General features: G+C 67.1%; 2 protein-coding genes across 2 annotated transcripts; both read left to right on the plus strand.

Moving 5' to 3' along the window:
* The first annotated feature begins 234 nt into the window (after positions 1-234).
* RENBP (renin binding protein) lies at positions 235-4,234 on the plus strand. Its single transcript, XM_056108715.1, has 10 exons — positions 235-512; positions 579-654; positions 733-808; positions 884-1,056; positions 1,331-1,555; positions 1,865-1,946; positions 2,059-2,234; positions 2,333-2,464; positions 3,934-4,018; positions 4,095-4,234. The coding sequence occupies exons 1-10, from the start codon at positions 259-261 to the stop codon at positions 4,232-4,234; spliced, it is 1,419 nt and encodes a 472-aa protein (XP_055964690.1). The 5' UTR covers positions 235-258.
* Positions 4,235-4,353: 119 nt separating this feature from the next.
* NAA10 (N-alpha-acetyltransferase 10, NatA catalytic subunit) lies at positions 4,354-8,016 on the plus strand. The gene is made up of 8 exons (XM_056108711.1): positions 4,354-4,489; positions 4,750-4,848; positions 4,929-4,987; positions 5,973-6,018; positions 6,104-6,219; positions 6,386-6,430; positions 7,146-7,230; positions 7,665-8,016. Exons 1-8 carry the CDS (start codon positions 4,469-4,471, stop codon positions 7,899-7,901), a joined length of 708 nt encoding a protein of 235 aa, XP_055964686.1. The 5' UTR covers positions 4,354-4,468; the 3' UTR covers positions 7,902-8,016.
* Positions 8,017-10,704: the final 2,688 nt, after the last annotated feature.

The following is a 10,704-nucleotide window of genomic DNA, read 5'->3' on the forward strand; positions in this document are numbered from 1 at the left end:
GAATTCTGCATCTGGCGCATCCCAAGGCCACGTGGGGGCCGGCCTACTAGTGCTAGGGGGTTGCCGCGCTGCCAGGCTTGCAGGGCCAGGCCATACCGCAAGCCCCGCCCTCTCGGGGCCGCCCCCCTGGGCCCGCCCCCAGGGCCCTGAAGAAGCCCCGGAGGGGGTGGGTGGGGCACTGCTAGATCAGCTGAGCGCCGGTCCCGGTCGGTCACAGGACTGCGAGCAGGCTCCGTCTGGTTTCCTGAAGGCAGCAGCATGAGCGGCGGATTCGGCTCCTGGCAGGCCGGTGGAGGGCCCAGCGGGCAGCGGGTGGAGGAGGGCGCCCTGAGAGCAGGGGCCCAGGGCCTGGGGAACGTGGAGGGGCCCCGGGTGGCGCCCGTGAGTCCCGTGTTCAGCTGGAGCTTGGAGCAGGAGCGGGAGACCCTCATGGCCTGGAAGGAGTGCATGGGGCGCGAGCTGGACCGCGTGATGGCCTTCTGGACCCAGTTCTCGCACGACAAGGAGCACGGGTAGGAGCCCGCGATGCCCTGGTGGGGAGGCGGCCGCGCCCCCCCGGCTGACGCTGTCTCCCACAGGGGCTTCTTCTCGTGCCTCGGCCGCACCGGGCAAGTGTACGACGACATCAAGTACGTGTGGATGCAGGGCCGCCAGGTAAGAGCCGGGAGGGTGCAGGCCCGGGTGGCCGCCGGGGCCCCGAACCGGCTCGGACCTCAGCCCCTCCGTGCCCAGGTGTGGACCTACTGTCGCCTGTACCGCACACTCGAGCGCTTCCGCCACCCCGAGCTCCTGGAGGTGGCGAGAGCAGGTGAGGTCGCGGAGGGCCGCGGCGGGGGTCGGGTGGGCGTGCGCGGCGCCCAGCACGGCCTCTGCCCACCTCCAGGAGGCGAGTTCCTGCTGCGCTGCGCGCGGGTGGCGTTCCCTGGGAGGAAGTGCGCCTTCACGCTCACCCGCACCGGCGAGCCCATCAAGGTCCAGCGGACCATCTTCAGCGAGTGTTTCTACGCGGCGGCCATGAACGAGCTGTGGCGGGCCACCGGGGAGACGCGCTACCAGGTGTGACCCCGCTGGGCTGCTGGGGGCCGCCCTTCCCGGGAGCCTTATCTCCGAACCGCCCTGGGATGGAGTGAGCGGGTGTGGGAGGCTTCTCCGGCCTCCAGGGCCTCTTTGTTCCTCTGGGACCCACCCCCTACCTAGCCGGGGGCCCGGGGGCAGAGTGCGGAGCCAGCCCTTTCCATGCAGCCTGAGGGGCCCCAACTGGCCCCGGCAGGTGGCGGCGGGACAGGCCCTCAGCCAGGGCTGCCCCCGGCCCGCTCCCCGCCCTTTACAGAGCGAGGCGACGTCGATGATGGAGCAGATCGTGCACTGGGTGCGGGAGGACCCGACGGACCTGGGCCGGCCCCAGCTTACGGGCACCCCGGCCGCAGAGTCCATGGCCGTGCCCATGATGGTGCTCTGGCTGGTGCTGCAGCTCGGGGAGGCCGATGAGGAGCTGGCGGACCAGTTTGTGGAGCTGGGGGACTGGTGTGCTGCCAGGCTCCTTCAGCACGTCCAGGTGGGCACGCGAGGTGGACCCTGCAGGGCCAGCCCCCGCCCCTCCCCCGCCCACCGCTGCCCCCAGCCCGTCCCCAAGCTGGGACCTGCGGCCTCTGCTACCATGCAGACAGAGAACAGGTGGATGGGGGTGAGGGGGCGGCCACGGACTAGAAAGTGGGCAGGGCAGGGAGCCTGGCCGCTGGGCTTCCGCAATGTCAGTTCCCCTCTGGGGCCTTGGGAGCGGGTGTCCCGCTGAAGCCTGGGGCTGCGGCGGCAGGGGGAGGGGCCCGTCACCCGCAGCTGACCGCAGCCCCCTGCTCTCGCGCAGAGGGACGGCCATGCCGTGCTGGAGACCATATCGGAGGATGGGCAGGAGCTCCCGGGCTGCCTGGGGCGGCAGCAGAACCCAGGTGAGGGCAAGTCGTGCCGGGCGGGCTGCCCCCCCCCCCCGCAGCCGCCTGCTCCGGCCACAGGGGCGTCGGCGGGAGCCGCTTAACCTCCCGGCCACCCCCCACCCCGCAGGCCACGCACTGGAGGCCGGCTGGTTCCTGCTGGAGTACGCCCGGCGGAAAGGCGATGCGGCACTGCGAGTCCGCGTCATCGAGAAGTTCCTGTGGCTGCCCTTCTGCTCCGGCTGGGACGCCGAGCACGGGGGCCTCTTCTACTTCCAGGATGCCGATGGCCTCTGCCCCACTCAGGTGGGTGGCACGAGCCTGCAGGAGGGCGGCTGGCCGCGAGAGGGCGCGCGTGGCCGAGCGGGCTGGGAGACCTGCTGACCGGCCACCTGTGCCCGCAGCTCGAGTGGGCCATGAAGCTGTGGTGGCCGCACTGCGAGGCCATGGTGGCCTTCCTCATGGGCTACACTGACAGCGGGGAGCCTGCCTTGCTGCACTGCTTCTACCAGGTGGCTGAGTACACATTCCGACGGGTGAGTGTGGACCCAGAGGCGGAGCATACACCCCACACTGGCTGGGGGATGAGGGGCCTGGGCGGGGGCGTGTCCGGAGCCCTGAGGCAGCCCCGCTGGGGGGGCACAAGGGAGCGGCCCCGTTCTGCTGCCTGCAGGATGTCACTGCTAGACATCCCAGCTGCTACCATCGAAGAGGCACCGTAAGCTTTCCAAATTGCTCCCCGCTTTCCAAACACAGGACGCATGAGACTGCAGAGGACGAGCCTGCAGGTTCATGGCCTGATGCCAAGTTTCAGGAGCACGTTCTTCGTTGTTTAGGGCAGGGGATACACCTGGCATTGCTAGAGTCCCCAGGGCACCAGGACCTCCTGCGCTCTTTACCCACTTCTGACTCTCAAGAATTCCCAAAGGGGGCTGGAGTGACAGTACAGGGGGTCGGGCATTTGCCTTGCATGCAGCCAACAAGGGTTCGATCCCCGGGATCCCAGGAATAATCCCAGAGTGTAGAGCTGGGAGTAGCCCCTGAGCATCGCCAGGTGTGACCCAAAAGAGCCCCCTTCCGAAAAAGAAAAAGAACTCTCAAAGTTATCACCAACAGGTGACGTGTATGCACTAACCCATCAATCACACCAGCACAAAAAGCAAAGATTCAAGCATCCGAGAAAAAGCTGCAGGAAAACCGTTAAAGTTTTTATCTTGCTGTGTAAGATCAAGGTGGGAAAACCAAGGGGAGACCTAAACAAAGCCACTAGAAAGAGAATAAACAGTAAACAGGAATGCTCTGCCTCCCGGGCAGAAGAAAGGAGACACCCACTCAGGAGTTAGGTGTCTGGTTCTGGCGCTGCTCCTGGTGGTGCCGGGAATGAGCCCGGGGCTCTTGCACACAGGAGCAGCTCAATCTCCCGCACCCCCAGATCTCAGGAGGGACCCTGAGCACTGCCAGGAGTGCCCCCAATCCAAACATTAAAAACAAATGACGTGCTCCAACCAGGTGGAGAGCTGGAGACGGGAGGAGGGAATCCATGTCTTCTAGGACAGGTTGGGCCTGGGAAGGCTGGAAGGGCCCCCCCCAAGGGACAAACTTGTGAGGCGGGGCGGGCTCCCCACGGCCAGGAGTAACCTCTGAGCATTGCCCGGCTGTGACCCAAAAAGTCCGAACAAAAGACAAAGCAATCACAGTTGATGGGGGCAGTGCCCCTCGCTCTTGGTTTCTTTCACTGAGATACATTTAGTCACTGAGATACATCCACTGAGATACATCGGGTGCAACTTGTAACACTTGGAGCCCGGTGAAATCTCACTCTCAACAAACTTGCCATTTACCCCGAAGATCAGAGCAGCCTCCCGTGCCTGGCTCTCAGCGTTGCAGGGCCCTTCCCCCAGCGGGCCAGGCAGTAGCCACCGCGAGGGGGGCAAGGGGAAGCCGTCGCCCGCCAGGGCCCCCCCACCCCGGTCTTGGGGCTGCCACGGTGCCCTTCTCCTTCCAGTTCCGCGATCCCGAGTTCGGGGAGTGGTTTGGCTACTTGACCCAGGAGGGGAAGGTCGCCCTCACCATCAAGGGGGGGCCCCTATAAAGGTGAGTGGGGGACGGCACGCCGCCGCCTGGACTCGCGGCCTCGGAGCGGCCCCGCCACTGTGTGCGTGTCCGCAGGCTGCTTCCACATCCCGCGGAGCCTGGCGATGTGCGAGGAGATGCTGGACGCCCTGCTGAAGCGCCTGGGCCCGGCCCCGGCCCGCAGCGCCGTGGTGGCGCCCTACCCCGGCCCCTCCCGCCCCGTCGCGGAATAAAGCTGAGCCTGTTCACTGTGTGTGCGCGAGTCTGTGGGGTGCGGGGACTCGGGGCGCGCGCGCGCCCATTGGCCGCCGTGGCGGGGAGGCGGGTGCAGCGGGCGCGCGCTTCCGGCGCCCGCCGCCTCTTCCGCCGTTCCCCCGCCGGCGAGCCCGGACCCGCTCCCGGTGCAGCCCCAGCGCCTGGCGTCGCGGCGCTCGCCGGTGGCCGGGAGCCGCCCGCACCCCGCCGCCATGAACATCCGCAACGCGAGGGTGAGAGGCGGGCGCGGGCCGGGCACGCGTGGGTGCGGGCCGGGGCCGCGTGCGCATGCTCTGCTCCGGGGCGGCCGCCGGCCCGCGTGGAGACGGGCTGCCGGGGGCGGGATGGCGGGGCGCAGCCGCTGCCGGCGGCGATCCCGCATCCGGGCCGCGATCCCCCGCGCGCGCGCGCGTCCGGCCCCGGGTGCGAGTGCCGGGTGGGCGCGGGGCCGCCGCGCGCGCCGGGACTCAGCGCCCCGCACTGCCGGCCACAGCCCGAGGACCTGATGAACATGCAGCACTGTAACCTGCTGTGCCTGCCCGAGAACTACCAGATGAAGTACTACTTCTACCACGGCCTCTCCTGGCCCCAGGTGGGGCCCCTCACGCACGGGGCGCGGGGTGGGGGGCGCGGGGCCCGGCCGGTCCCCTCTGACGCCTTCTGCCCCCTCAGCTCTCCTACATCGCGGAGGACGAGAACGGCAAGATCGTGGGCTACGTGCTGGCCAAAATGTGAGTCACGGAGCCTCTGGGTGTTCCGGGAGCCACACCTGGCGCTGCCTGCGCAGCTCAAGGCCGGGGATCCGGCCGGGCCCCCAGCGAGCAGGGCATGTGCTCCGGCCCCGGTGCTGGTGGCCGAGCGTGCCGACCTGTCCCTCTTGAGTTTCTTCCGTGGCGGGACCCCAGGCGCCCCTGGCCCAGGTCAGTTAGAGGCTGACAGAAGGGCAGGGTCTGAAAGTGGAGTGTTCCGCTCCTGATGCTCCTGACGCCTGGCCGGGCCCCCAGCGAGCAGGGCATGCGCTCTGGGCCCTGGTGCTGGTGGCCAAGCATACCGACCTGTCCCCCTTGAGTTTCTTCTTCCTGCGTCCCTGGCCCAGGTCAGTTAGAGGCTGACAGTAGGACAGGGTCTCAAGCAGAGCGGGACCCTCCCCAGTCCTAAGGTGGGCCAGGACAGGACCGACTCAGGTGGCTCTGAGGGAGGGGGCGCACATTTGGGACAGCAGCCAGCAGCGGACTGCAAAGGGGACCCCAAGGAGCCAGGGGCCAGCTTGTTCTTCCTGGCTGATAGGGTGGCACATTCACAAACTGGCCCAGAAGCCCCAGTGTCCCCACTGTCCCCGCCTCCCCTGGTGTTCCAGCAGGGTGCGCTCAACCCCACCCCAGCCCTCGCGTGGCACACGCGGCCTCTGTGGCACTGCCCTCAGGGCTGTGATGTGGAGTACTGAGCCCTCTGCCTGGTCATCCGCACTGCTCACCAAGCAATGCTCCAGTGTGTACTCTGCATATGTTTCTTGGCTTGTGGCTTTTAGTTTCCCTCTGGTTCTCGGGCCATGCCCAGCGGGGCTTAGGGCTTCCTCCTGGCTCTGCTCACTCCGGCAGGCTCGGGGGTGCTGGGGCAAGCACCTTACCCACTGTGCTATTGCTCCAGCCCCCTTGGGGGGCTTTTGAGGGTCACGTGTCACCAGGTCTTGCAGTCGCGCCTTTCTTCTGACTCTAGGGAAGAGGACCCGGATGACGTGCCCCACGGACACATCACCTCCCTGGTACGCAGCGCCCAGCCTGGTCAGCAGCGACACTGGGCTGGGAGCGGCCCTTCAAGTCCCTCCTTGCCTGCCCTCTCCCCCCCAGGCCGTGAAGCGTTCCCACCGGCGCCTTGGCCTGGCCCAGAAGCTGATGGACCAGGCCTCGCGGGCCATGATAGAGAACTTCAACGCCAAATATGTGTCTCTGCACGTCAGGAAGAGGTGGAGGCCGGGTCCGAGGGGGGAGCTGCTGCCCCGATGGGGGTCCTGGGGTGTGCCTTGACTTTTGGAGAAGCTCTGGGAAGTGGGCTCAGTGGGGACGCGGGCCTAGGAGGAGGGCGAGACCCGCCCGCATCTGTCGGCTCAGCGCTGCCTTATTCCTCCGCAGCAACCGGGCCGCTCTGCACCTCTATTCCAACACCCTCAACTTTCAGTAAGTAGTTCTAGATCCTTCTCGCCGAGGAGGCGTGGCTCTAGGCCTGGTGCTAGGCTGCAGAGTGCAGGCACAGCCACTGTCCTGGAGGTGCAGTCAGGGGTGGGGCATGCCGAGGGGCTCACAAGAGACAGGGCCCAGACACGAGCAGAAGCTGGGCAGCAGGACTGAGAGTGAAGGGGGACGTTAGGCGCACCTGGTTACTGCTCGCCGGAAGGAGTGGGGAAGGGGTGGGGGGTCGTGCCTGCGCCCGGCAGGGAGCAGAAGCCGAGTCTGCATGTGGGGGCCCCAGCTCCATCTTCCGCCGGGGGTGGCTCTCGAACAGCCCAAAGAAGGACAGAAGCCCGTGTGGATGCAGTTCCTGGGGCCTGCTGAGCGGAGAAGCGGCTCCCGCTTGGCTTTCCGAGAGGTTCTGTGACACCGTGACGCAGCCGCCCTGAGCCTCGGCTGGCACCGAGTCCAATGCCCCTTCTGGTGGCAAGGCTGGCTGTGTGCTCGGGACCAGAAGCAGGACAGGGAGGGAAGGGGCATTCGGCTGCACTCGGGGAAGGCCACTTAGGGACCGGCATGGCGCTGGGCACTGCTGGTTGCTGGGGAGCAGGGGACACGTGGGATCTCTCCAGGCACCCGTCGGGGGGGCATGCCCCCCCCCCGCCGCATGAGCAGATAGCGCCTGTGTTTGGGCTTCTCCCTTCTCAGCACCCCCTGCCCGCAGGATCAGCGAGGTGGAGCCTAAGTACTACGCCGATGGGGAAGATGCGTACGCCATGAAGCGGGACCTCACTCAGATGGCCGACGAGGTGAGGGGCGGGGGGCTCTCCTGCTCTCTGCTGCACGACTGAGCCTGGGGGAGGGGCTGGGGGTGCCAGAGCTCCGCTAAGACAAAGTGGGATTTCAAAAAAACCAAAGTTTAGGGGCCAAAGCGAGAACTGACAATTTTTATGTCTTTGTTTGTTTTGGAGTCACACCCATCAACGTGCAGGGGTTCCTCGTGGCTGTGCACCGAGGAATCCCTCCTGGCCTGGCGCTGCTCGGGAGGCCATACAGGGGGCCGGGGGTCTCCTCGGTGCACGGTCGTTCTGGCCCTTCCAGTCAAAGCGGGATTCTGCGGGGCCCAGACAGCCGCCCATGGAGGAGGAAATGAGCACCAGGGCCAGGACGCAGCGCTGTCCAGCTGTGGGGCGAAGTGGGTGGGGGCGTGGGCACTTCTTAGCACCCCCTTTCTTCCCGGCAGCTGAGGCGGCACCTGGAGCTGAAGGAGAAGGGCAGGCATGTGATGCTGGGCTCCACTGAGAACAAGGTGGAGGGCAAGGCCATCCTGCTTCCGGGCACTGGAGAGGCCTCTCGGGAGGAAAAGGGCCTGGCTGCAGAGGAGACCGGGGGTGACAGCAAAGACCTCAGCGAGGTCAGCGAGACCACAGAGAGCACGGATGTCAAGGATAGCTCAGAGGCTTCCGACTTGGCCTCCTAGAGCTGCCTCGCCCCGCCCCGTGCCCACCTCACCCCTTGCCGCCCTCGCCCCGCATCCTGGTCCCCTCCTGCCTCGCCCCAGGAGCTTTCACAATAAATGCCATTTAGTGGTGGGAGTTTGTGTCTACTGAGCACTTGGGGGCCTCCCGGCCCTAGAGCAAGGGAAGCCAGGTCGGCTGTGGAGGTGGCTGTCGCTCGCTGGGCTTTGCGCTGACAGACACCCTCTCTGGGTAATGGGCCCAGCCAGCAGGTTGGGCCGATTCTCACCCACCACAGTGTCTGCACCCGGACTTTGACTTTTTCTTTTTGGGCCATATGCGGCAGTGCACAGGACTTACTCGTGGCAGGGTTCAGGGGTCATGGGGGGTATCGAGGATCTGCAGGCTCTGCCTGCTCTGCCGTGTCACCCCTGGGGCAGGTAGGTGCTTCTTAGCATAAGCGTTCATTTGAAAATAACGAGCAGGCTTTTTTGTTGCACAGGTTTGGCTTTCCAGATAGCAGAGCCCAGGGAGTCCTGCAGTTTCCCCTATTAGTAAATAAAGCAGTCCTTTCACAAAATTTAATGTTGTTTTGGTTTTCAGGGTACACTCAGCGGTGCTCAGGCTGCTCCCTGTGGTGTGGGCATCGAACACGGGCGTCCTGCACAAGAAGCCTGGGCCCGGTCAGTGCAGCTCTCTGCCCTGCATTTGTTTCGGTGGAGCCATTCCTGATGATTGTTGTTCACCACAGCCCGGGGTTTGCAGTTTCCCTCTTTGTGCTGACAGATGCAAAGTGACATCGCGGTTTCCTGCACACTGCAGATTCCCAGAAAGTGGCTCCTGTCCCCTTCCTCTGGCTCCCTGCTCCCCGCGCCGCCCGCCTCCCCGGGGAGTGCAGTAGCGCCAGACCGCCGCTGGGGGGGGAGCGCGGCCGGCTGGCAGCGCCTGTCACGTGACCGGCCCGCCGGCGCGGAGGCTGAGAAGCGCGGGCGGGGCCCAGCAGCGGATGAGGGCGCGCCTGCGCAAATCCGCCCGGCGAGCTGGCCCGTGTTTCGATTGGCTCAGGTCGGATCAGGGGTTGGGCCGGGAGCGTGGCCGCGCCCTCCGCCTGTGGCGTCAGCCTCTTCCGGTTCAGAAGTCGCGGCCGGCTTCGTTCCCAGGCTCTGATTGGCCTGACGCGTGTGGGGGGCGGGCGCGCGCGCGCACCTCCTCGGCGGCGCCGGTGGGAAGGAAGCCGCGGCAGGTCCTGCGGTCGCCCGCCGCGGGCCCCAGGGGCGCTGTTGGCGCTCGGGGCCGGGTTTCCTGGGCGGAGGTGCGGCGGCGGCAGGGCGGGGAGCGGGCCCGGCGCCTCCCCGCCTCCGCGCCAGCCGCGCCTTTAAGAGCCGCCGCTGGAAAGCCGGGAGTGGGGGCGTGGGCAGCCTCGCCCTGGAGCCCCCGATCTTAAGCGTCGGGAAGGGGCCTCGCGGCCCCCGACTCGTGGTCCCACCCGTTGCTTTGACACGGACGCTCGTCCCAGGCGCGCCCCGCAGCCGCGGCCCTGCCCGGGCTCGGCGCCGTCTCGCACCCGCGCGCAGCTTGTCCCACTTCCCGCAGGGGCTCTCGGGGCCGGCCACCCGTTAGAGGCCCGCAGCCGCCGGGGGCGGCCTTTCTGGACTCGGGGGACTTTGGGGGGTTGGGTCAGGCCTGGGCCAAAGGGTGGGGGCGAGATGCGTGGGCGCGAGTCCCTGACGTGGGAGCAGGCTGCGGGGCTCCCTCGCCCTTCTGGAGGCTGCGACGTTGTGCCGATCGCCCCGGAGGCCCCCAGACCTTGGGCCCAGGGCCCCTCGTGGCTCTTTACCAAAGGACCTTGGGGTGGGGGCGGGGGCGCAGGGCCCGGAAGCTGGGGGAGCTCGTCTGTTATCTCTGGGCGAGAGAAGTGCTCGGAGTTGAAAGGCAGGAAGTGCGTGCTGAGCCTCCAGAGCTACAGGTTCTGCGGGCCCGACGCTGCCACTCTGCGGGGGGCCCAGCCACACGCCCCCAACACACGCGGGCGCCTACGCCTTGTGCCACCCCGGCCCCGGCCCGCAGGCCCGCCTCTGTAGTGGCAAACCTCGAGTCCCTATCTGATCGCACGGCTTTCCTTCACTACTGAAGGCCCTTGTCACCTGTCACCTGTCTTCCCACTTTCCCGGGAAAAGCCACTGCCCTAACGCTTGGCGTCCGGGAGGAGGCGGCCCAAGGCTGCCCCCCGGCGATCTCGGGTGCACGACGGGGCAGGTGCGGGCTGCAAGAGAAGTGGGGGGCAAGAGTTCCGGCTGCAGGAAGTGGTAAGGGCTTATGGGGAAATGGGGAGATGTGTCCCTGCAGGGCCCCGGCATAAGGGGAACCAGCTGCCCTCCCCGCCCCCAAGGCCTGGTCAAAACATGGGCTGAGGTTCTGGTCTCTGGTGTTAACTGCCCCCTTATCTCCGGGCTTGTCTGGGGAAGTCCAGGCCCAATCTGGAGGGTGCGGACACAGATGTTCCGGCGTCACTGGCCACTCATCTCTGGCGACCGGCCAGGCCTGAAGGGGGCTGCCTGGCATTGAGGGGTCCCAGCCCTTCCCTCCAGGGCAGGGGGTGCCAGCTCGCTGAGCACCGTGGGGCTGCCCCGCCTTGGGCGGAAGAGGCCGCTCAGGTGTGTGCCTCACGCCCAGCGCGAGGGGGCGGTAAGACCCAACACAGGGGACCCCCAACCCCCAAGCTGAGGCCGCCGGGCAGCTCCGCCCCGGCCTGGATCCCGGCTGGGGGCGGGGCGGGGCGGGGCGGGGCCGGGTGCGAGCGGCGGCGCGCGGGGCCTGGGCGTCCGA

This window comes from Sorex fumeus, unplaced genomic scaffold, assembly GCF_029834395.1.
Source record: "Sorex fumeus unplaced genomic scaffold, SorFum_2.1 ptg000232l, whole genome shotgun sequence".
Classification (NCBI taxonomy): Eukaryota; Metazoa; Chordata; class Mammalia; order Eulipotyphla; family Soricidae; genus Sorex; species Sorex fumeus.

Bases quoted from the DNA above. Each gene is read 5' to 3' on its own strand.
- NAA10 (XM_056108711.1), top strand. From the start codon at position 4,469: ATGAACATCCGCAACGCGAGG. The intron at 6,019-6,103 runs GTACGCAGCGCC...TCTCCCCCCCAG, and splicing joins ACGGACACATCACCTCCCTG to GCCGTGAAGCGTTCCCACCG. The intron at 7,231-7,664 runs GTGAGGGGCGGG...TCTTCCCGGCAG, and splicing joins TCACTCAGATGGCCGACGAG to CTGAGGCGGCACCTGGAGCT.
- RENBP (XM_056108715.1), top strand. From the start codon at position 259: ATGAGCGGCGGATTCGGCTCCTGGCAGGCCGGTGGAGGGCCCAGCGGG. The intron at 2,465-3,933 runs GTGAGTGTGGAC...TTCTCCTTCCAG, and splicing joins CTGAGTACACATTCCGACGG to TTCCGCGATCCCGAGTTCGG. The intron at 4,019-4,094 runs AAAGGTGAGTGG...TGTGCGTGTCCG, and splicing joins CATCAAGGGGGGGCCCCTAT to CAGGCTGCTTCCACATCCCG.